This window comes from Schistocerca piceifrons, chromosome 3, assembly GCF_021461385.2.
Source record: "Schistocerca piceifrons isolate TAMUIC-IGC-003096 chromosome 3, iqSchPice1.1, whole genome shotgun sequence".
NCBI classification, from domain to species: Eukaryota; Metazoa; Arthropoda; class Insecta; order Orthoptera; family Acrididae; genus Schistocerca; species Schistocerca piceifrons.
In genome coordinates this window covers 733,611,374-733,638,058 of record NC_060140.1, presented here as the reverse complement: position 1 = coordinate 733,638,058, position 26,685 = coordinate 733,611,374, and the positions used below count along the sequence as shown (strand labels likewise).

General features: G+C 41.7%; 1 protein-coding gene across 1 annotated transcript in view; it reads right to left on the bottom strand.

The window, feature by feature from the left end:
• Nucleotides 1-775: 775 nt before the first annotated feature.
• The window catches only part of LOC124789016 (UDP-glucosyltransferase 2-like), a 37,543-nt gene continuing 11,633 nt past the window's right edge, over nt 776-26,685 (bottom strand). The window contains exons 4-6 of the mRNA XM_047256302.1: nt 15,467-15,689; nt 15,155-15,374; nt 776-1,155 (exon numbers count right to left, since the gene is read on the bottom strand). Of these exons, the coding sequence (XP_047112258.1) occupies nt 879-1,155; nt 15,155-15,374; nt 15,467-15,689 (720 nt within the window). The 3' untranslated portion in view covers nt 776-878. The remainder of the gene's footprint in view (nt 1,156-15,154; nt 15,375-15,466; nt 15,690-26,685) is intronic.

Below are 26,685 nucleotides of genomic sequence, written 5' to 3'. Positions count from 1 at the left end.
ACAGAATCGCATTATTCCTATCCTGGCTGATAAAGAGCTGCTGGAGGGTATGACTTTTATGCAGAATGGCGCAGCAAACCATACTGTTACATTTGTGAAAGATCTCTTGCTCACATTGTTTGGCGATCACCATGTGCTGTGCCACGCTTCCTTCATGCCTGGCCTCCAATGTCCCCAGGCCACAGTCCATGTGACTATTTATTGTTTATTTACCTGAAGTCACAAGTACAGTACATCGTGATCACCCGATCTCATTAGGGATGTTAAAAGACATCCAACAGCAATTTATCACCATATATACTGATATACTGTACGGTGTGCTTCACAACATCGTCCCTCGGCTACAGGTATTGTTGATGAATGACAGTCAACATGCTGAGCATTTGGCATAAAGAACATTATATTTGATATAAACCAATTTTTATGCTAATTATTGCCTTTGTATCATATGAAGTGCCATCTATTGGTCATTTTGTGCCTTTTTTGTTTCAATAAATCTATATTATTACGTCAAGTACTGAATTTCCAAACTTTAACAGACTTTTGAGGCATTGTTTGCGAGACATTGATTTATGTTATCCTAACCGAATATGTAATCACAAGATTCACATGTCTGCCAGCACACACGTTTCAGTCATTCAAAACTACAGCGATATACTTCATACAGCAGCACACAACGAGTTAGTTTTTTAGCAAACCTGTTTATAACTGTCTGTAATTAAGATGTCCTTTATGAACTCTTAAAGGTCCTGATGAAGTATCATCAATGGTTTCACGATTTCGATAGTCGCTCCCTTACGTGGAATATACCAGTTTGCACAAAACAAACGCACAGAAAACGGTGACTGTCGAGACAGAGGTACGCCACGCCGCTAGTCTCACTGATTCTTTAGTTTACTGGGTCGACTGAGCCACGTGAACAGCCATCGAGTCAGCTTGTAGAGCAAAAAGGCAGCCACAGCTGCCACAGCCAGTACAAAGGCTATGACGTCGAGCAGCAGCAGCTGCCACCAGTGCAGGTCGAGGGCTGCGCTGCGCAGGTGAGGCGCCCCCTGGTGGCGGATCACATACTCCACCCACCACACCGCCCTCTCCAGGGACGTGCTCTGGTGCTCCCGGTAGATGGCGGAGAAGCGCTTCATGTTCTCCTGGTAGCTGCAAATGGAAAGGGAATTGCATTTGGACAAGTCATAGAGCTGTGGCTGTGCCAAACAGAACCTTTTAAGAGTGATCTGTATAGAGTATTTTATCAGATAGAATCACTGAATGTTTATAAAAACTGAGTGTGACTTTTTTGAAAATAATGTCTGCCTATGTCAGTAACACATTGACGACATCAAAACACCATTTGGAGCGAATGGTCAGTGAAATTTCGCGCATATAATAGTTTACACAGAGCAAAAACGCAAAATACCAGAAATTTTTGGGGCTCTTGACAGGTATCTGCATGAGAGGGTTTCTTGACGGTATCGCTTTCAGGATACGGAGCAGAAACTGACTAGCGATAAATTTACCTTAAGAATAATCAACTCTACCGCAGAAACTGAAACACAAAAGCCAGTTTATTTAGCACCCTTACACTTTATTACACTTTTGGGTAATCTGCACACTCACAAAAAAAAAAAATCAGAATGCTGTGGAGTGGTACTACATGATATTCATGGAGGCCATTGTTGTTGTATTGCACAATTCATCAGTGCCCTTTGGGTACACATAAATCTTGTCGCATTTGTGGTAAATAATCGTGGACTCAGTCAGAAAGAACTGCCCCACAAACTCAGTGAACACTAATCGGTAATAACAATTTTCATTTGGATAACACTTCTTTAACCATTGCACAGAATGGTGTGCACTATTTTGTAGGTTCCACATTTAAAATATTTCCTGGAGAACTCAAGATATACAAACCCAACACAGATTTTCAAGCCAAAATCGAAAGACTTCGTTCTGCATCAGTCCATTTATTCTGTATACGTATTCCTCACAATAGCTTACTACTTAGTACTGTCAAGTGTTATTCATTGTGTATACTATTGTACATATTTATTGTTGTGATATTCATCATCTTTGATTTCTGAATTTGCATATCGCCCCTCCCCATATTATGCTATGGTTGGTTCAATTATGTATTATGTTATGGTTCGTTCTGTGATGAAGTAACATGGACACTTTGTAGCCCATGGAACCTGATGAATTAAATTTGCGGGATGTGCGTGATTTGCGTACGTATCAAGTTACCAAATATAAAAATCAGCACTTAAACATAATACATTGATGATAGTATCCATCACTTCTACCTCTCTAGAGCAACTAAATCGACAAAAATATTAACTACATTTTTCGTCATTAAAATTGTATGAAATTCTGATATAAACTGCTTTGTCATAAGCAGGTTTTTGAATAGAAAGATGCGAAATAACACTAATGCCATAACCGGAGCCTACCCTTGTGGCCCTTGAGTTCCCATCATATAATCTACATATCAGAGGTTGAAAGATTGCGGATATTGCTGCTGTCATGTTGACTTAAAAATCTGATTCCACATCGGTTGCTCACCAGAAGTCCAAGAAGTTAGAGAATGTGACGGATTAAGATTTAGTAGTAACAGTTTATGAGTGCAATGGCTGGATCTAAAGTTATAAAACTACCGTAGGCTAATGTAGATTATCGAAAGTAAGTGTAGGCTACGGTAGTTTTCATACTACGCTTGGGCAATTAAGGTCCTACCTACATGTAAGTAATGTGTGTTGCGTGCATATCGGACGTTACCTCCTTTCGAACGCTCTCCTAACGTATTCGATCGGTGAGTTTTTAGATTCCCCTGAAAAATCGGAAGTGGTGATCAGTCTAGAGACTGAGTGGGAGCATGCAGTGAGGTGGTAAAAGTCATACGATAACTCCTAATTTCGTGTCTGACCTTCTTTTCCCGGCGTGGTGCGGCAGCTCCACATGGAATAGGGTCAGCAACGCGCTGCAAGTCCTCTGCAGAAATACTAAGCGATGCTGGTGTCTAGTAGTTCCTAATTGCGAAAGTGATCCCGGTGCAGGGTTTAGTACACAAAATGACCTCTCGATTATGTTCCATAAATGTTCGACGGGATTCATGGAGAACGATCTGGGGGGCAGGGTCATTCGCTCGACCTGTCTAGAATGTCCTTCGAACCAGTCGTAAACAATTGTGGCCCAGTGACAAGGTGTACTGTCATCCATAAGAATTGCATCGTTGATTGGGAACATTAAGGCGACGAATGGCTGCAAATGGTCTCCAGGTAGCCGAACATAACGATTTCCACACAACAATCGGTTCATTTTGATAAGAGGTCCCATTCCATGCCACGTAAACACAGCCCGCACCATTACAGAGCCACCACCAAGTTGCACTGTGCATTGTTGACAACTTGGATCTACAGCTTCGTGGGGTCCGCGCTACACTCCAAACCTACTATCAGCTCTTCCCAACGGAAATCGGGACTCATCATACCAGGTCATGGTTTTCCAGTCCTCTAGGCCCACCCAACAGCGTCACGTGCCCGAGAGAGGCGCTGCAGGCGACACCGTGCTGTTAGCACCGACACTCTTGTTGGTCGTCTAGTACCAAAAGCCCATTAACGTCAAATTTCGCTTCACTGTCCTAACGCATACGTTCGTCGGATGTCCCAAATTGATTTCTGCGGTTATCTCAAACAGTTATGATTGTCTATTAGCACTGACAATTCCTGACAAACTACTCTCGGCCGTTAAGTGCAGGTAGCCGGCCACTGTTTTGTCCCTGGTGAGAAGTAATGCCTGGTCTTTGGTGTATTCGGCACACTCTTGACACTGGGAATCACAGAATACTGAATTTCCTAATAATTTCCAAAATGGAATGTAGCATGCGTCTTCCTACAGCTACATTTCGCTTTCAGAATCTGTTAATTCCTGTTGTGCGGTTACAATCATGTCGGGAACATTATCACGTGAATCACGTGAGTAAAAATGACAGCTCCGCTAGTATACTGCCTCTTTATACCTTCTGTACTAGATACTACAGCCATTTGTGTACTTGCATACCGCTGTCCCATGAATTCTGTCTCCATGATGTACAAAGGACAGCATAATCTTCTTTTTTTTTCTCTTTGAATCATCAGTATTCTGACTGATTTGATGCAACCAGTCACGAATTCCTCTCCTGTGCTAACCTCTTCACCTCAGAGTAGCACTTACAACCTCTGATGCCCTGGAACTTACACTGTCTGTCTAAACAGAACTCTTACTCTTCTGTCTCTTCTTTTTCCTCATATTCCTTTTCCCGCCGATTCTGTGTAGACCCTCCTGATTCCTTACCTTATCAGTCCAACTAATTTACTTCCGCAGCATCAGAACTCAAATGGGTCGATTCTCTTGTGTTCTCGTTTTCCCATAGTCCATGCTTCAGTACCATAGAATGCTGTGCTCCAAACGTACATTCTCAGAAATTTCTTTCTCAATTTAAGACCTATATTTGATACTTGTATACTTCTCTTGATCTGGAACATCCTTTTTGCCACTGCTACTATGTTTTGATGTCCTCCTTACTCTGTCTATCGAAGGTTACTTTGTTGCCTAAGTCGCAGAATTCCTTAACTTCATCTACTTCGTGATCACCAAACCTGATATTATGTGTCTCGCTGTTCTCATTTCTGCTACTTCTCATTCCCTTTGAAACGTCACAGGTTTACGCTTCATTTAACTAACTGATTAATTTCTACATGTTTAATAATTCATTTTACGCCGAGAGCGTCCTTTCAATGTTTCGCCTAGTTAATTAACCTCTGGATTCAAGAATGCTTCCGTGTATATTTTTTCTTCTGTTGGTATTGTAGTGGGACGCGAAACTGAAGCGTCACCCATCCACCAGTGTCACCCCAGTTTGCAGCTGAATATAAGTTTAATTTTGTGTTTTGTTTATGTATTTTGTAATATTTGTAATGGTTGTGAATTATCTAAAGTTTTGTATTTATTTTTATGTTTCATGTACGGAGAGGGCGGCGCAACGATCGGAGACAGCATCTTCACTGCCGGGACCAGTGAGAAAATTGCTGGCCACTATACGTCGCGGGTCGACAGCCAAAGAGCAACAGAAGATCCTGAAACCGAGTTGTTGCGTCGTGCTTCTAAAAACTGAAAAAATAAGAATTTGTAATGTTTCTACAACAATGACGTCACAGAAAGTTTAATCATGTTGTAAATGTTCAGTCCTATCCTGTCATGGCTCAGGTTCACGTCTATATGTAGTATATATGAAGATAATAAACTAGTGTATACTACAAAAGTTTAAATACGTATTCCGAGAATTTATTTATGAAGAATTATATTAAGGAAGAAGGATTACTGATTTATTTGACAAGATTATTAATTTTTGACAACATTCACGCGAGTTTGAGTCTTAAAAGTTTATTCAATGTGGTTTTAATATTTATTAAAGCAGATAACTTGCATTAATATAATTTATGAGAAGAAACACAAGACATCTAAATTGAAAAAAGTTTGCACCAACCAACTGGACTGAGTGACGTAATTCTGCGCATGCGACTCAAAGGATGATATTTTAATTACAGTTTCGTTCAAGAACCATTCAGAGACAACTTTAAAAAGAGTTTAAATAATTTTGAAGTGTTTTGTAACTGACGTTGGTGACGAAGTCTGCGCATGGTCATATGTCAAAAGAAAATCATTTATACAAAACTGACATCGTTACACTACAGTATCACACCTCCTCTCTCATCCTTTGATCCCGTGATGTATGTGGACGGATAAACGTAATAATGCATGGAATATATATTAATCTGTGTTAGTCAAAGATAGTAGTTGTAGGGTAGTTTAGCACCAACATAACAACGTGAGCAGATTCGGCAGATAGTTCGTGATTCCAAAGATAGTGGGGATGAACAAGGCAGAGTTTGTGAGGTTCTCACTGAGGTCCTACCCCCACCACCAGTTTTTTTGAACTATTGGCGGTTGGTCCTGGAACGCGCCATGTGAGGACACTCTAGGGCCGCCGATTGAACGAGACGGACGCATGGGTGCGGCGCTCGTCATGGATGGTGAGAAAAGTTATTCATAATGTAGGTCTTTTGGGGTAACATTGATTATGAAACATGTTCAGGTGTGAATTAATACCGGGAAACGTTCAGCGATATTGTATTTGTAGAAATTTTTCAGATTAATGTGTTTCAACTAGCGGACTTGGGCGCGAGGTGATTGAGGGCATGAACCAACGGTTCTTGTTCTTAGGTCAATAGCACATAGGTTCATTAATGTTTCATTTGTTGCATAGTTTAGTTCCAGATACAAGCAATATAAATTTTCCATGATTCAACGATTTATTTTACTCGTTTCTTTGTTGTCGAACTTGGCCACGTGTTGCCAGCATTCATAACGGTAGTCACCAGATTTGCCTTTCGTTAATCATAGCATGAATAATGTGGAGTCATGAAGCCTGGGCTGGTTCGCTCACGTTGCATTGCGGCTGCATAATATGCGGTTTCAACATGATGTTATCCGCTTGGTACTGCATGTGAAGTAACACAAGTAATATTTGAGAGTGTGAAAGGTGGTATCCTTTCCTTCTCCGCGCGTTAAATAGGTGTGACAATAACTAAATGGTGTTATGAGGCCACCATTCAGTAACATTCATTTTTACCCATTTTAATCATTAGTGGATGTAATTGACAACGAAGTGTTGTCTATGTTTCCGGTATGACGAGATGCAAGAGGTAGTGAGTGCTAGTTTTATTAAATATTATCGAAATAAATCAGAATGATAATTGAAATTCTCTCTCAGCGTTATTTAGTATCCTTCATCCATACCACTGAGATAATGATCATATTCTATGAATTTTCAATCCAGGCATATCCATTGTTTGGATTATGCACTTCATGCGACTAACTGAATTCATAGTATCAAAAAAAAAAAAAAAAGAAAGTCTTACAGTCCCTAATGTGCACGTATTGTTCCATCTCAATTCACCGTTGTTGCGTTATCCGTAGCTTCATTTTTAAGTGAGAATACTATCTTTCCCAGCGGGTTCGATTACCCACATCTCAATTTATCGGGCCTAATTGAAAGAATTAGACCCATAGCGGTAGAAATGGGAACCATGGGACAGTGCGTCCGCTTGTATTAAAGGGAGATACTTCTCACATGAAAATTAATCAGCTTAATAAACGAGGGGTTAACTTTCACTTTCGTCTTTTTTTTTTATTTACTCTCAGTCCAGAATCTGCACTCATTAGACTATTCATTCCATTCAACAGATCCTGTAATTCTTCTTCACTTTCGCTGAGGATAGCAATGTCATCAGGGAATCATATCATTGATATCCTTACACCATGTATTTTAATTCCACACTTGACCTTCCTTTTATTTCCATTATTTATTTTTCGATGTATAGGTTAAACAGTAGGGGAAAAGACTACAGACCTGTCTTACACCATTTTCAATCCAAGCACTGCGTTCTTGGTCTTCCAATCTTGTTATTCCCTCTTGGCTCTTGTACATTTTGTATATTGCTCATCTTTCCCTACAGCTTGCCCTTAATTTTGCCAGAATTTCGAACATCTTGCACCATTTGACAATGACGAACGATTTTTCTACATCGACAAATCCCATGATCGTGTCTTAACTTTTCTTTAGTCTTGCTTCCATTATCATCCGTAACGTCAGAACTGCCTAGAACCAAACTGATCGTTATGGAACTGATCCTCAGTTTTCTTTTCCATCATTCTGTATATCATTCTTATCAACAACTTGGATTCATGAGCCGTCAAATTGATTGTGTGATAGTTCTCGCACTTATCAGCTCTTACTATCTTGGGAACTGTGTGGATGACGCTTTTCTGAAAGTCTGATCGTATTTCGCCAAGCTCATACATTCTACACACCAATGTGAACACTCCTTTTGTTTCCACTTCCCCCAGTGGTTTTAGAAATTCTCATGAAATGTTATCTATCGCTTTCGCTTTATTTCATATTAAGTCTTCCAAAGCTCTTTTAAATTCTAACACTGGATCCCCTATCTCTTCTATATTAACTCTTGTTTGTTCTTCAATCACGTCATCAGGTAAGTCTTCCCCCTGATAAAGGCCTCCCACTTATCTCTTCTGTCTTTTGCATTTAACAGTGAAATTCCCATTTCACTATTAATCTTACCGCCCTTGCTTTTAATTTCACTGAATGTTGTTTTGATTTTCCAATACGCTGAGTCCGTCCTGCCGACAATCATTTCTTATTCGCTTTCTCCATGTTTTTGATGCAGCCATTTCACTTAGCTTTCTTCCAATTTCTATTTATTTCATTGCTAAATGACTTCTGTTTCTGTATTCCTTAATTTCCCTGAAAATTTTTGTACTTCCTTCTTTCATCGATCAAGTGAAGAATTTCTTCTGCTACTCAGGGCTTCTTATCAGTTGCCACCGTTGTATCTATGTTTCTCTTTCCAACTTCTGTGATTGTGTCGGCGCGGTTAGAGGCACCATATCACGGACTGCGCAGCCCCTCCCACCGGAGGTTCGAGTCCTCCCTCGGGCATGTGTGTGTGTGTGTGTGTGTGTGTGTGTGTGTGTGTGTTGTTCTTAGCATAAATTAGTTTAAGTTACTTTAAAGTAGTGTGCAAGTCTTGGGGCCGATGACCTGAGCAGCTTGGTCCCGTAGGAATTCACACACATCTGTACACTTTTTTGATTGCATTTTTTAGAGATGTTTATTCTTCTTCAATAGAAAATCCTACTGAGCTACTCCTTACCGCATTATCTAAAGCCTCAGAGAATTTCAAGCGTATCTCTTCATTCCCTAGTACTTCTATATCCCACTTCTTTGCGTACTGATTCACCCTGCCTAATCTCTTAAACTTAAATCTAATCTTCATCACTACTAAATTGTAATCTGAGTCTACATCTGCTCCTAGGAACGCCTTACAATACAGTATTTGGTTGCGAAATCTCTGCTGACCATGATGTAATCCATGTGAAATCTTCCCGTATCTGCCGGCCTTCTTCAAGAATACTTCTTTCTCTTGCGATTCTTGAACAGAGTGTTCGCTGTTACTAACTGAAATTTATTGCAGAACTCTATTAGTCTACCATTTCTCTCATTTCTAATACCAAGCCCATATTCTCCGGTAAATCTTTCTTCTTCTCCTTCCCCTACACCTAATTCCAGTCACTCATTACTATTAGATATTCATCTCCTTTTACGTTGTGAATTACCCGTTAAGTATCCTCATATACTCTCTATCTCTCCAGCTTCAGCTTCCGACGTCGGCATGTATACCTGAACTACTGTTGTCGGTGTTGGTTTGCTGTCGATTCTGCAGAGAACAAGCCCACTCTCCGCCCTATCTTCCTAGTCATAACGAATCTTACTTCCGAGATACGATTTTCTGTGCATTTGTTGGTGCCACCATAAACTCATCTGACAAGGAATTCTTGTCTTCTTTCCATTTCACTTCACTGACCCCATTATTTCTAGATTGAGCCTTAGTGTTTCCCTTTACAGATTTTCTAGCTTCTCTACCACGTTGAGACTTGTGATATTCCACGTCCAGACTCGTAGACCGTTATCCTTTCGTTGGCTACTTAATCTGTTTCCCATGGTCACCTCGCCTTGGCATTCCCCGGCTGGATATCCCAAAGGGTGACTAGCCGGAATCTTTTGCCATGATCATGATACTAGTTCAATTACAGGCCGTATATCCTGTGGATACATATTATGTGTCTTTAATGCAGTGGTTTCCATTGACTTCTGCATACTCATACAATTATCATTGCTGATTCTTCCTTCTTTAGGGGCAGTTTCCCATCCAAAGGGCAAGATAGTGCGCCGAAACCCTGTCCGCTCCTCCCTTCGCTTCTACAAGGCCGTAGGTAGAATGATGATGAAGTCTTCGACAACCATTGGTGATGATTTTTAATTTACGGAACGTGAGAATCCATCGGAACTCTTCAGCATACGCCACCGTTCGGAGGTGTGGAAACTGTACAATACAGCGGCCTTACAGAAGCCGCGTGAACTTCTTAGGAAGCACTACATCGTAACGCAGTGAGATCACCTTCAAAAGAGTAGGCTCTGTCCAGAATCCATGAAACGTGTGACACAGGAACCTATACAGAGATAAGAAAAAAATTGGAGGACAGCATCTGAAACATGTAATGAAACGACCATGTCCGTATCTGCGACCTCACCTCATAACGAGTCTAGTCTCTCGAACACCACATCATCAGTTTCATGGCGCACTCCTACAATCATTTCTGAGAGAGATGAAGTCGTCCCTAGAGCTGTTTATGATTTTGGATCCTCCTTATCAATGCTAGAGATGCACTGCTGGATGAAAGCTTTTCATTTAATTGATCCTGCCTACGAGTCACCTAATCGTCAGTGTATGAGTACAACATTGGTACCGCTTAATATCAAAGTGTTCATGCTGTTGTCACAGATAAGATTAAGCGATCAAATGCTATCGTTTTAAATAATAATGTATGAATAGATGTCCCTGACACCAAGTGATTAATTTCATTGCCACGACACATGAACCGACTTTTTTCAAGAGTACTCGCTCTGTTGAGTGCGGAGAAAGAGTACAACATAGCATCACAGGCCTTAGGACAGTAATTCAAGACATACGGGACGAAAAGTCCATGGCAGTGATCACCGACAATGAGAGAAATATACAGGGTGACTACAGAATAGTGGAAGAATAGTACATGCGTATAACATGTGTAGGATGTGCCGCTAATAGCATCAGTCTCCTCATCATAGACATAATGGTTGTACCTGTCAATCAAAAAATAATCAAAGCATTCAGATTCAGTCATGTATCACATGCTCTGCTGGAATCGAAGCAGACAGAAAATTACAGGATTTCGGCTGTAACTTTGAAACTTACGCCACCAACATGCTGGAGTTTTAATAAGTTTTGATAGCTTGATAAAGAACAAAGAGGCTACTTTAGAATCCATTGTTTCCCCATCAATTCGTTTAGATAACACAGTAAGAAGTGCTGTGTCGAAGGAGGAGACATGGGGGAAATTTGACCAAACGACTCGCTTACTGTGACCAGCGTCTACTGCCACCACTCAGATTCAGTCTAACAATGCCCTGTTGTCAGATATGCATCATCTCTTTACAAAAATTGCAGTAGAGATGGACCTTATAAAAGAAAATTGGTCAATGCTATCTCCAAATGACTAGCTATGTATGATACCTGAAATTATAAACACAAAACAACAGCCACTTGCCAGCCTATACATGCAGCGGAAAATCTGTTAGATCCATAGCATAAAGTGACTAATGTCTATAAAAGGTTTGCATTGCAGTTCCTCAGCTCTGTGTGCGAGTGTATGAAAATGAAAGATGGCGTATGCTAGCTAATGCCCTCAATTTAGAGCTTGAGATTCTTTCTTCCCCTTAGATAGTGTGCGATCAGCTGGTGAGTATGGCTCACGTTGTACCTGGTGGAAAGGATTGTGTATATGTCAGCCACTGATCCGTTTTAACATGCAAACTTCTCAGTGTACCATCCTCCACAGCTGCAAGCGAGCGCAGTTGGTCGTCCCGTCGGAGGATCCATAGTACAATTAGAAACAGGTCTTCTCCCGCAGCAACCGAAAAGTTAGTTTATGTGCAGCTGAGCTTACGTTATATGGAAGAAAGTCAAACTGTGTCTTCAAAAAATTTGGGAATCTCCACTGAGTATCCTAGAATTTAGATCGAAGACACTGATAGTAAGACGAAATAATGTTATTTTGAATCGAAAATTGTAAGTTTTATTGGGTGCCAGTGACCCATGTCATGATCACAAGCAGCAGTGTTTGGTGACCATTATTTTTTGAGTTTCTCATTAATTTTTTTAAGTTGTTGTATTTTGTGTTGAAAAGTATTCTGCAAATTTGAATTACTTTCGCTAAAATTTCGGGCAAAACTACTTTTATATGATTTGAAAGAAACAATGTTAGTTAAGTTATGTATACAGGTACATAAAGCAACATTCATGAGTGCTTTTCACAGTGTTTGCTCATATATATTTCACTTCATATCATGAAATGTGTATACATATATGAAAAAACGCGAGGTTGGAGTAGGGTCCACCCACTGAGGGTTCCGTACAAACTTAAATCAGCCTTGGAATCGAGAATCTTGACGATATTTGCCTATTATCGACATTGATACTGGCAAGACATCGGTCACAAGGATTCCAAGTGTTCCCAGAATGTTTCAATTTTAAGTTTGAATTCGGATAACATATGACAAAGGAATATTTTTTGTGTGATATTATCACAAATTCACAATTTTCGGTTTTTTCCTTTGATTGCACCGCGAAACTTTGCTTCTTAGTAAATTTCGTGATTCTAGGTCACAGGGAAGTAAATGTAGGTCTTAATGAGTGACTTTGTATCAATACATGTGATATAAATGGCCATATCTTTTTGGTAAACCAACTTAGAAGTCAAGTGACCATAGACCTTAGCATATGTCACGAATTTCGAGTTCATACGTCTCCCCGTTCCTGAGAGAAATTAGAGTTAATAGATGGACTGACGGACAGACAGTCTGATAACAAAAGACAAAAAATTATTTTTTACCGTGATATAATTGTAAATTAACAATTTTCAGATGTTTTCCTTTGGTTTTAGTGTGAAACTCTGCTTCCTGCAAAATTTAGTGACTGTAGGTAGACGACAGTACCCTGCAGGTTTCGATGGGTGAGTTTGCGAGTATCAAAATATGTGACAGACATGGCGGTATCCTTCGATTGCACTGACTTAGAAGCTTCACATTGTTACACCGACAAGGGACCGTAGACTTTAATGTGTGATATATTTCAGCTTGGTTTGTCTGCCTGTTTCTGAGAAAAAGCGTTTTTAACAGCCGGACAGACAGACTGACAAAAGAGTGATCCTGTAAGGGTTCCATTTTTACTAACTGAGATACGAAACTCTAAAATTGTAACATTTTTGTTCTACGTAGTTATCCTATAATGGTACGATACAGCACTACTCAAGCTGTAGCCCGTTCAACAAAAGACTAGAAAGTAAAGAGACGAATACTTTAGGTTATCAAGTTGTTCTATGTTATAGTGGTTCCCGTGTCCTTCGCTTCCTCACTACATTATACATTTTATTGTGATCTACACACTTCTATACTGCAACGCCCTAAAACAAAACTTTTGTAGGCATTACAGACATTTGTTTACTCTTGCAAGCTGACATCCTACTGCCAAAAGCAAAATATATTATTTGCATTTTTATAGTTTTGTTTACACAAAATAGTTACATGGACAGTATTTATGTGGTCGAAAATATGATCAAGATCAGCAAGCAAAATACGCCTAAGTAGTTATCTAGTATGACTACGCAGCTATATAATAAATTGAAACATTTAACGTTAAAAGGTGCGATTTTTCGTTGAAGGAATATTTTTGTAACAATTGCAGAAACTTATAGAACTGTCTGATACGATGCACAATTTCAGTTTTTATATCGTCTATACGCCCATACAGAGAGAGAATACGGAGAGAGTTAAGAAAAATTCAGATTAAGATTACTAATAGACACTTTCGACACGGCACTAGAAGTATCGTTTTTTCATTAGATATTGCTAAATCCGTCACATGTCACAATGAACGGTCTCTGAAGCACTTGCAACTGAAGCTAACGAATGCTTTTCTTAGTAACGTGACAAATACGTCACGATAACTTTGTTAATAACACAGCTCAAAAACGTCGTTTTGGCATATGAATACGGGGCTAATCGAGGATTCAGATAGAACTTTATGTGGTTCGGGAGCTGTGTGATGTGATGAGGACAATACTTCCAACATATTCAACTGGAATCACAAACGAAAGGTCTTACTAATATACTGTTACAAATTGAAGCTAACGGCCTGGTAGTTACAGGAGGGGTGCTGATGACCACGCCGACGGCAAGCGTATGGCCCACTTTCGCGATATCTTCGTCTAACGACAAAATATTGCTCTCAAGTACTATACAGAAAAATTTTCCGATTACAATGGACATACATAACAAAAAAGCTATCACTGTGCGTCTGGACGCCACAAGTTCAGTGCATGGTGCTGCGCAAACATTTGCTTTTAATTTTAATTTTATATGCAGTGATTACAAAAACACTTTGACAACACTACTGGTAAACAAAAGGTGCTACAAACATACACAAGACGTCGAACAGTAGCGGAACTACACAATGAATACAGTCTGATGCAGGAAGACCCTACCGTAAACGTATCGAGAACGTTGATGCTTGGATAAAGGACTCAGTCAAATTAATCAGAAATGAAAGTATTTCAAACTTAAATCTATTTTGACATGAATATGCAATATCCTATACCTCTTAAGAGTATTTGTGTTTAGATACGTAAGCTATTTCTGTGCTAAATTAAACATTATTTGCAGAATGAAAGAGAGGAGATACTGGCGGAAGTAGTACTGTGAGGATAGGTCGTGAGTCGTGCTTCGTTAGCGCAGTTGATAGAGCACTTGCTCGCACAAAGAAGGGTTCCGAGTTCGAGTCTCGGTTCGGCACACAGATTTAATCTGTCAGGAAGTTTTTTAAACACTATTATTTTCCACAGAAACAAATCTCCAATTGAGATGGTAGTATTGTAAACTACATAAGTGCGGCATAAAAGTCAATAGCACCACTCAAACGAGCAGGAAAAATAAACTTATAAACTTTGATTTGATACACAAGACATATGTATGCGGAAGTATCTACTTAGTTTTCTTATTTTTTTTATTTTAACAAATGTACATGATGATAGAAAGTCATCAGCTGATTAATGTTTATCGTATTATATGAGAATGTTTTGTAAGGTCGGAAATGCCGTAGGGTGACGCTCATTTCAATATGTGTAATATACGAAAATCCTTGTAATTTGGAGGATGGTCATTTCAACGTAAATCTGCACGAAGTTTGTGAACATAGCTAATGTGATGCGGGTTCCCGACTTCTGAAATAGGCAGCACGTCTGAAGAATCTTGCCATTACAAATATGAACCATATTTTCAAGTGTGCAAGTAATCAGGACACTATACTACTATTACTAAATCCGTGGAGCTGGAAGGGAGATCAACATCCTTGTGCTACGAACTACTGGAGAACTAAAAAACAAATTTCCTCACCTCTTGTCTTCCAGAACTGTCTGCACCGCTTCCAGAACACTGTCCTTGGTGACGTCTTTTAAATCCAGCCTTCGTCCAACGCCTAAACTGACCATCTTTTCAATATTGTAAACCTGGTCTCCTAGGAAAGGAATCCCAATGACGGGCACAGAGAAATAAGCTGCCTCGTTCCAACTCTGTAGTCCTCCCTGAGTGATGAAGAGACGTACGTTCGGATGAGCTGCAACAGTACAATGACGTCACTTATTCACAGTAATCTCTACGCTCGGCAGTCTCGCAGGCCGTTAGAGTGGAGGGCGTCCGCACACTCACCCAGCACGTCCTGCTGCGGTAGCCACTTGGCGGTCATCACGTTGCCGGGCTGACCGGGCAATCGATCTGCTTCCCATTTCCAGAGCACACGCTGCGGGATTCCAGCGAACGCGTCCAGGAAGGCGCGGACTGTCTCTGGAGGCATGGCACTGCTCTGCACGTTGGAGCCCAGGCTGAAGTAAACCACGCCGTCCCTGGCACCGTCCAGGAAGTCCCTCACGTCCTGATACACAGATGCGCTTCACATGTGACACTAACCTTTAACATTTCAAAAGCCATAAAGCTGTCCTATATGATGCCAAAAGTCTCCAGAAAAATATTGTTGTACATTTCAAGAAATCCAACGGTGTATGACGCCGCTAATACAGCGTCCAATCTTCAGTGATGTGTTTCTACTAGTGAATTGTCCGCCCCCAGTAGCTGAGTGGTCAGCGCCACAGAATGTCAATCCTAAGGGCCCGGGTTCGCTTCCCGGCTGGATCGCAGATTTTCTCCGCTCAGGGACTGCGTGTTGTATTGTCCTCATCATCGTCATTTCATCCCTATCGACGCGCAAGTCGCCGAAGTGGCGTCAATTCGAAAGACTTGCACCCGGCGAACAGTCTACCCGACGGGAGGCCCTAGTCACACACTAGCGTATTGCGCATTGAAGAAGGAGTGTTCTGTTTCATCCAAATCATGGCAAATATAGGCAGTTGGCACCCAGCGGTCAGGTCTAAGAATGTTATTGCTGCAGTAACAAAGTACCGGGAGGTTATAATTAAAGTACAGCTGCTCACAGAGGTCCAGCTGGGCTGTAATTATCGTACTGCAGCGAAACTTTGTAGATAGTCTAACGCGTTAATGCGTAACCGATTTACTATTGAAAACATAATTTCCAATTTTGTCAACCAGGGGAAATCAGGCGCTGTGAACGGAAGAAACATGCATAGAAATGTTTCCGTACGTAATGGGTTAGCAAAGGGACGTGGACAGGAAAGGTCAGACAAGAGTGAAAGGCATAATGTTGATTTTATTATTAACTGCTGTTTACACAGATTGCTGAGAGATGTTAACGAGAAGCTGTATCCGTAAAAAGCGTAACAATAGCTGCTCGCAGCAGTTACGGCGGAATCTGAGTGACGTGTCCCTCCTGTGAACTGCTTTTAAGATCAAGTAGAGATCGAAGGCGTCCCTGGCAAATGGGTTCTTTTGGATATCCCCAGAGCGAAAAGTTACAGTTATTGACACCAGGTGATCTTCCAGGTCCTGCATCTGGGAATCCTCTGGAAAAACCACGTTTGTGGAAGGCTGCATTAAGCAGATGTTCCACTGGACGAGTGACATAATGTGCAGATGTCACGGTACACCTGGCAGGCCCTACGTGTGTATTCTCTTCAAAGAACAACGGACCTAAAATAAACCTCTTTGTAAATCCACACCACACGATCACATACGGCAAATGAAATGGCTCTTCGTGACCAACACGACGTTCAATAGCAAACCAAATTCACCAATTCTGTGTGTTAGTACTGTCCTGTACAGTGAAATGTGCCTCTTCACTCCACATTGCCTGGCCACACGTCATCAACTTCGATCCATGACAGAAACCGAAGAGCAAATTCAGAATGTTGTTGCGGATCTTGAGGTAACATTTACTGCACCATCTGGATCTTGTACGGGTATCAGTGTAAAATAGACTGAAAAGCAGGAGAGCTTCTGTGAAGTTTGGAAGGTAGGAGACGGGGTACTGGTGGATTTAAAGCTGTGAGGACGCAGCGTGAGTCGTGCTTGGGAAGCTCGGTTGGTAGAGCACTTGCCCGCGAAAGGCAAAGATCCCGAGTTCGAGTCTCGGTCCGGCACACAGTTTTAATCTGCCTGGAAGTTTCATATCAGCGCACACTCCGCTGTAGAGTGAAAATTTCATTCTAGAAACGTCCCCCAGGCTGTGGCTAAGTCATGTCTCCGCAATATCCTTTCTTCCAGGAGTGCTAGTTCTGCAAGGTTTGCAGGAGAGCTTCTGTGAAGTTTGGAAGGTAGGAGACGAGGTACTGGCTGAATTAAAGCTGTGAGGACGGGGTGTGAGTCGTGCTTGGGTAGCTCAGTTGGTAGAGCACTTGCCCGTGAAAGGTAAAAGTCCTGAGTTCGAGTCTCGGCCCAGCAAACAGTTTTAATCTTCCAGGAAGTTTCATATCAGCGCACACTCCGCTGTAGAGTGAAAATTTCATTCTAGGGACTGAAAAACGTTCTGTACTGTTGTCCATGGGATGGACAACTCTCGTGACACTGCACGAGCACTAACACTACCCGGGACGTGTAGCATGGTCAGTTACAGAAACAGCAACCTGGTAAATAACTGTTTCTATCACCTTCTTTAAACCATTTAATGGCATCGGGCCTCTATTCAGACCTTTCAGTCGGCGAATATCAATGCAGCGATGCAATAGCTGCCGTTCACATAAAATAGTTTCACTAATAGTTCATGGTCTCTCTTCTCGATAGCCATACCATTCACTTATGCTATGGTTTGCCTAATGGCAGCGTGGATGTCGTACTATCATCTGATGGCCACAACTGAAACTAATTTGTTTTACAGCGTTAATCGGTTCCACGTTAACGCATTGGTATACCTACCCAGTTTCGCTGCCATACGATTATTACGGCCTACACTGGGCCTCCATGAGTGACTTCACTTTAATTATAACCAACCGGTGTGAACGATGATCTTCACTGTTGGTTAACCACGGCTAAATAAGTATAAACGATTAAGCGGACAGGATCAGGAACATTACAAGATTTTTTACTTGACGGAGTTGTTATGTAGAGCATTATTTAGTCATTGGACAACTGCAAGAAATATCAGAATGACGTCAAAACTTTCACTCGATGGACAGCATGGCAGCTCTCTCGTAACGCTGATAAACGTGATATAACGCGTACAACAAAGAGGAGGAACCGACAGTATCTGCTTACAAGACTAGTGACAAACATCTGGAGCACATCTCATAGTTATAAGTCTTTAGGGGTAATACTAACAAGTGATATCAATTGAGAGACTCAAGTAAAATCCGTATTAAAGAAAGTGAGTGAAAGATTTAGATTTGCTTGAGGGGTTAGTAAATTATGTGTAGGACGCAAGTGCGACCTATTTTAGAGCGTTGTTCCAGTGTTTGGATTTCTTATAAAGCAGGCATGGCAACAGGCACGTAACGAATTCAGAGACGTTTGATACGATAGTATCAGATCGGTACAGCTCATATGAAAGAGAAACAGAAATGCTAGGTTAACTTAAATAGGAAACGCCGGAAATAAAGACGTCATATTTCTCACGTTGGACAAATGTAAAATAATCTCTTTCCAAAGAAGAATATGCGACTATTAGGCTGCCAACGTCATACAATTGATGCAGAGATCATGAGACTAAGTTAAGTAAGATTGGGGCACTTACAGAGACATGGAGACAATCATTTTTTCATCGCTCAGTACATGAATGGAATAAAAAACGAATATCGATACTATTGGCAATACGTGAATACGTGGCCTCTGCCATGTGCTGTACAGTGCCTCAAGGAGTATATATGCAGATGTAGAATATATCACTGGAGCTCGTTATATGGCTCCGATTCAGATCAAAGAACATTTTCACGAAACAATTCTTCCCACATCATACGATGGTGACTAAGCTTGTCAAAACAGTGGGTAAACATCTAAACATATCACAGCATGCAGGAAATCTTTGTCTTTTCTAAATATAATTTAATAAAAAAATTAATAACTATTATCACGACACAAATAGTGAAGCCTCACACAACGCAATCCAGGCATGAATGTCTGAGCAAGATACACTATGTGATCAAAAGTATCGGGACACTCCCGAAAACATACGTTTTTCATACAAGGTGCATTGTGCTGTCACCTACTGCCAGGTACTACCAATCAGCGACCTCAGTAGTCATTAGACATCGTGAGAAAGCAGAGTGGTTCGATCCGCGGAACTCACGGACTTCGAACGTGGTCAGGTGATTGGGTGTCAGTTGTGTCATACGTCTGTACGCGAAACTTCCACACTCCTAAACCTCCCTAGGTCCACTGTTTCTGAAGTGATAGAGGAATGGAAACGTAAAGGGACACGTACAGCACAAAAGTGTACAGGCGGACCTCGTCTGTTGACTGACAGAGACTGCCGACAGTTGAAGAGGGTCGTAATGTGTAATAGGCAGACATCTATTCAGACCATCACACAGGAATTCCAAACTGCATCAAGATCCACTGCAACTACAATGACAGTTAGGCGGGAGGTGAGAAAACTTGGATTTCATGGTCGAGCGGCTGCTCATAAGCCACACATCACGCTGGTAAATGCCAAACGACGCCTCTCTTGGTGTGAGGAGCGTAAACATTGGACGACTGAACAATAGAAAAACATCGTGTGGGGTGACGAATCACGGTACACAATGTGGTGATCCGATGGCAGGATGTGGGTATGGCGAATGCCCGGTGAACTTCACCTACCAGTGTGTGTACTGACAACAGTAAAATTTGGAGGCGGTGGTGTTATGGTGTGGTCATGTTTTTCATCGAGGGGGCTTACACACCTTGTTGTTTTGCGTGGCACTATCAAAGCACAGACCTACTTTGAAGAAAAGGAAAGGGGTGGAGCTGACGATTCAGCTGCATCAGGGCTTTATGCAGAATAGGTGACGACGAATGAAAATTTGTGCTGGGTCAGAACACAAACTTGGGATCCCTGACTTACTAGGGCGTTGCGTTAACCACTGCTCCACACTGACACAGTGTTCATCGTAAATGTATGCTGCCTGATTCACTTCCACACCCATTGTGTGCCACCTGTCCACAGTCCCCATCCATGTTCTACACAGTCAGTAATTTTTAGATTCCCACTGGATGTCGAACAATATTGTGCGTCCGCACTGAAGATTGTGGTTTCATTGGCGACCGAGGCAAATCAGTTATATGAATGCATAATGTGTTTTCTTTCTAACATGTCGAAAGAACAGACACCGCATGAAACCTGCAGCTATTAGTTCAGATAATATGTATTACACCTGCGCTTTCCCTGGAGGCACCACCTTATCGTAGCACTGTCCGTGCGGGTGGGAGAGTTTGCGTGTTCCTGTGATGCTGAGAGCTATACCGGTGGTAGCGTAGCTACTGGCAGGTTCAACCTAGCCAGTCAGGTCTCAGCAGAGGAGCCAGACGAAGTGTGCCTCACAACGACCTACCGTCCTTTCCTCCCTTTCCCTTCCGGTTCCTTCCCTTTCCTTCTTCCCTTCTGTCAGTCTCTTCATCGGTGTAGGAGGCGGGTAATATCGATAGGTAAACACTCACGGCTTCTGTACCGACGAAGCAAGGCACCTGTGATGTGCCTTAAGGGTGTATGTCAGGATACTTCCAGTGGCATATGGCCATTCACTGCATCCCCTGCCTCTTGCCAGTCGTATCGGCCCTACGATCCACTGCCAACCAGAGGCAGAGGACGAGAGAGTGGATCTGCATCTGCGCAACTGCTTGTCCACTTTAAATACCTTCACGCGCAGATGACTCCGGCAAATTTTCAATGGACTATGAGCTTTGAAAGTCCTGCGGCGATGGAGTACTGATGGTGAGGCAAGGGTTTGGTGTACCTGAACCTTAGTTGGTGCTCTGCACGTTAGGCGGTCAGACGGTGATGGTCGTTCTGGTACTCGTGAGAGACGGGAGGACTGGTTCGGCAGCTCGTCAGACGACAAAACAGCCCTATTTAGGATAGCTCTGCTTTCCCTAATCCAGGGAGGGGCCTAGAAAAGGTGGCCTAAACATAGCCCGTCTCAACCCAGCACAAGTGGCAAACTGCGGTCACTTGTTCACTAACATATGCGGTCAAAAAAATAATAAAATAAACAGTTACCTTAAATATCTAATGATTGGAGTCAGGAACGTCCGTACTTTACAGGATATCGACCATAATCAGTGCCTAGAGAGAAAGACAGGACTTATCGCAAGGGAATTGGCTAGATATAACATCGACATTACCGCCATAAGTGAAACACATCTTAGTGACTCTGGACAGTTATGTGAACCGCTCGGAGGTTATACCTACTACTGGAGTGGAAAATCATCCACTGAAAGGGCGGAAAGTGGGGTAGGCTTTGCCATACGCAATAAATTGGCATGATCACTAACAGAACTCCCAAAAGGTAAAAGTGACAGAATAATAACACTCAGACTTCACCTGGCATCCAAGAAATATCTTCACTTGATTAATGTATACGCACCATCTCCGGATGAAGAGAAGAACAAGTTCTACCAAGACCTCCGACATGTCCTTAGGGATATTCCTTCTGCAGATAAACTTCTGTTACTTTGTGATTTTAATGCTCGTGTTGGGAATGATTTCAGTGCTTGGAATGGAGTCCTCGATCGCCATGGGATTGGAAAATGCAACTCGAATGGTTTGGATCTTCTAACTCCATGTGCCGAGTTTGAACTCTGTCTGACAAATACATATTTTCGTCTGCCTGAAAAATATAAAACGACATGTATGCATCCGCGATCTAAACACTGGCACCTTCTGGATTATGTGATAATACGGAAAAAAGATCTTGGTGACGCACTGGTCACACGTGCAATGAGAGGCGCTCAGGGATGGACAGACCATCGACTCGTGAGGTCCAAATTAAAGATAACTTTGAAGGCACCACGCCGAGCTTCACACAAAATACCAACAAAATTGTCCTGCAAAATCTTGGCCAATAATCAGACTATGAGAGAAAAACTGGATGAAAAATTTGGTGTCGATGGCCTTTTGATATCTGAATCTGCCCCTGCCAGTGGAGTGCATACGCTAGCAGACTGCGTGGCTGTGCTTCAGAAGTCTTGGGAAAGCCTCAGAAGAAGCACCAGGACTGGTTTGACGATTCAGATCCAGAGATCAGAAAGCTAATTAATGATTTCAGAACCTCTCTTCGCACCCCTGATGATAACAAGCGCAGAGCAGCGCATTACAATCTGAAAGTGAAGGTACGTGCTCTCAAAGACAGTTTGTGGGCAAATAAAGCAAATGAAATACAGTTATATGCCGACACACACCAAACGGGCAGATTCTTTGAGTCCCTGAAAACTATCTTTGGTCCAAGAGTTGGGAAGATAGCACCAGTCTATAACAAAGATAAAAGTTGTCGGCTGACGCAGAAGAGTGACATCCTGTCTCGGTGGGCGGAACATTTTAATGACGTTCTTAATCCCGACCATCAGACAACCGATATTCCATACATAGAAGCACTTGAAGACCTGCCAGTTGAGGAACAACTTGCGGATGTCCCTTCCTACGATGAATTCATTTCAGCACTGGCTAAGCTGAAAAATGACAAAACAGCAGGATTAGATAACTTGCCATCAGAGCTATATAAATATGGGGGGCCAAACATCAAGAAACCATTGTTTGCTCTGATCTTAAGGATTTGGGAGTATGAAATGATTCCACAAGACTGGAAAGATGCTTGTATTTCCAAGATATATAAAGGCAAGGGTGACATATCAGACTGCAGCTCCCACAGGGGCATTTCTCTTCTCTCAGCTGCGGGAAAAGTCCTTGCCCACATAATTAACACCCGGTTAACACACTTTGCAGAAAAACTGCTACCAGAGACCCAGTGTGGCTTTCGCCCAAACAGAGGCACAGTGGATGCCATATTTGTTGTCCAACAAATGCAAGAGAAAAGCTTAGAGCAACATCGGCCTTTGTTCATGTGCTTTGTAGACCTGGAAAAAGCTTTTGATCGTGTCCCACGGGAAGCTCTCTGGATCATACTAAAGAAAACTGGGTGCCCTGACAAAATTGTCAGTTTGATTCGGCAGTTTCATGAAAACATGATGGCAAAAATCCACAATGAGGACAAGCTCTCAGAACAGTTTCCCGTGACATGTGGTGTAAAACAAGGCTGTGTTCTGGCTCTCACACTCTTCTCACTCGACCGAAGCCTGTAGTAATCAAATTAATCTCGAGACAAGGACAGACAAAAGTGTCTTCAACATCACTCGCCTCAGAACAAAAAGTCGCGTAACCAAACTATCCATCTTAGAGATTCTCTACGCGGATGATGTATGCATGATGGCTAATTCTTGCGGAACACTTCTGACTTACATAAATCTGCTTAATGCCTCCTGCAGAAGATTTGGCTTAGCCATTAGCATCACTAAGACGCAAGTTCTCAAACAGCCACTTAGAGGTCTTAATGCAGATGACTCCAGTATTGAGATAAATAACAAACCCTTGCAAAATGTGTCAAATTTCAAATACCTGGGAAGCCAAATTAGAAGTGACAACAGCCTGACAACGGAAATGGCAGCGCGTATAGCCAGCGCAGCCTCAGCCTTCGGTAAGCTTAATGACCGAGTGTGGAAATCACATGATCTCAAACTACAAACAAAAATTGCAGTCTACAAAGCAGTAGTATTATCCACCTTACTCTATGCCTCGGAAACCTGGTGCTGTTACAAAGCTGACATTAAGAAGCTAGATAAATTTCATCTTCGATGTCTGAGATCAATTCTGCGCATCAAATGGGAAGACCGTGTCCCAAACACGAAGATTTTGCGCCGCGTGAAACTGGCTGGTATTGAAGCTTTAATAATGAAACATCAACTGAGATGGAGTGGTCACATAGTACGCATGGATGACAGTAGGCTACCTAAAGCGGTGTTCTACTCGCAGCTCTCGTGCGGGAAGAGGAGGAAAGGTGGTCAACACCTGCGATATAAAGACACCATTAAACGCCACCTTGCAGCCTGTGGCATTCCAAGCAACCGTTGGGAGGAGCTAGCACTGCGCCGATCGAAGTGGCGATCAACTGTACATAAGAGCATCGAACAATTCGAGCAAAAGCGTCTAATGAACCTGGATGCTAAAAGAGAGCTCCGAAAATCTCAGCTCAAGCCTGTCTACACGTATACTTACAACTCTGCTGGTCAACTTCACTGTACTTCATGCAACAGGATATTCAAAGCGAAATTCGGATTCGCGAGCCACATCCGAGCCTACCACAACAAGGACAGAGAAGACTGACGGAGTCGCTGTCGCCGGACACGGCGAGGAGGACATCATCTTCATCATTACACCTGCAGATTCTCCAAGGTGTCTATTCATTCAGACATGTCCAAAAGTACAGACACCACAAATTCATATAACTGAATCGTTTTGATTGTCAGTCAATCGACAACCTTCAGTGTGGAAGCACAATATCATTCGATCTCCAGTGAGAATCTAAGAAAGCGACGATGGAGGACTGTGGATATGTGGCTCTCGGTAGGAGTGGGCGTCACCTGGGGAGCATGAAGAGATAGTTCACATATTTTCAATGACTGTGTGGACGTCTAGTAAGCTAGAGATGCCTGGTTTGGCTCCCCGTTCGGCACAATTTTCACTCATTTCTGCCGATTCTGCATAAAATCTCGATACTAATGATACCATCAGTTCCTTCTTTTCCATTATTTTCTTCCACCTTCTCTCTCAGTACACATAATTTGTGTCATAGCTACAGATTCCGTGTGGTATCTGTTCTTTAAGTTATGTCCAAAAGAACAGACATTCACATAATTGTGTCACCTCGATGTTCAGTGAATCCACAACTTGCAGTGCAGGTGCACAGTATCGTTCGACCTCCAGTGGGAATCCTAAAATTAGCAAGCACGGATGACATGGATGGGGACGGTGGACAGGTAACCATCAGCTGGAAAGTGTGCCGAGATACTCCGTGCATTTGTGACAGACACTGTGTCTCGATAGTGTGGTTAAAGCATATTTTATTTGAATAGATTTTAAAAAGCTATAAAGGTTCTCTCATTGAATTAAACTACACTTCCTTACATTTCGCTAACCTGTCATCTGCTAGTGACAATTACAAGTACAGTATCAGTGAAAATGTGTAATTAATTTAATATAATTAATATTATGGCTGACGTTAATTGTAAGAAATTTATGAAAGACATCTGCAGTGATTAGACAAAGAAGTTACGGGCACAAAAATTTGTTGCAAATACAAATAATTATTTAAGAAAATACATAACATGGACAAAATAGAATGTTCAATGGAGTGACTAAAGTCCCAGTTTATAAAATACGTTAACTAAGGGATATTATTATTGTTAAAGCTATAGCATGAACCGAACGTTATAATACCTATTATACTGGCAAACATTACATCAAAGCAAATTCAAGAAATAACTCGCCACCCGGCTTCACTTTCCACTTGTCAATTCCTGTGTTACCAAAAGAGCTTGATAAATCTACCACAAATGATGTAGCCATGTCCTTGCTAGGGAAACTTTATCACAAACCTGCCAAACATTTTAGAAGTTTCCTACAAAAATAAGTTTTACAGCAAGTGTAAGCTTTATCAAAAACCATAACATCTCCCCACAAGGAACCTGCAGTACAGAAGGACAAATGTGAGTCCTCTCAACTTCCATACAGAATAAACAAGTAGGATCTCTGAGAGCAGATTTGGAGAGAATGTTTTTGAACTTTGGCCAAACTAAGTTTGCTTTGTGTTCTAATATTGACTTTGAGAAATATCGAAGAGAACTTGGAGATAATTCAAAGTAACGATAATGGTTTTTCAGTAGGAAATAGTGGTCTAGAATGAAAATTTTCATACTAGAAACATCCCCCAGGCTGTGACTAAGCCATGTCTCCGCCATATCCTTTCTTTCAGGAGTGCTAGTTCTGCAAGGTTCGCAGGAGAGCTTCTGTAAAGTTTGGAAGGTAAGAGAAGAGCTACTGGCAGAAGTAAGGCTGTGAGGACGGGGCGTGAGTCGTGCTTGGGTAGCTCAGTTGGTAGAGCACTTTCCCGCGAAAGGCAAAGGTCCCGAGTTCGAGTCTCGGTCCGTCACACAGTTTTAATCTGCCAGGAAGTTTCAGGAAATAGTGGTATTTGCCAATAATTCCCTACCTCCAAAGAATAATAAACAGAACTGACTGTGTAAAAAAAAAATTTTAGTTTTTTTTTATGTTTGCACTCATGCTAACCTTGAATTCATATTACTACTGACCTGTACTAGTGAGCTTGTATTGTCACCTATAAAATATTTACATCTAATTCATTATTCACAGACCCAGTGCTCTATGTGATAAATACTATCTAGCAATTAATTTAATACCATAAGAGACGTATTAAACTTTACATATTTAGTAACTTCATTTTTACTTTGTAAATATTATTGACACACTGCACATTAACACA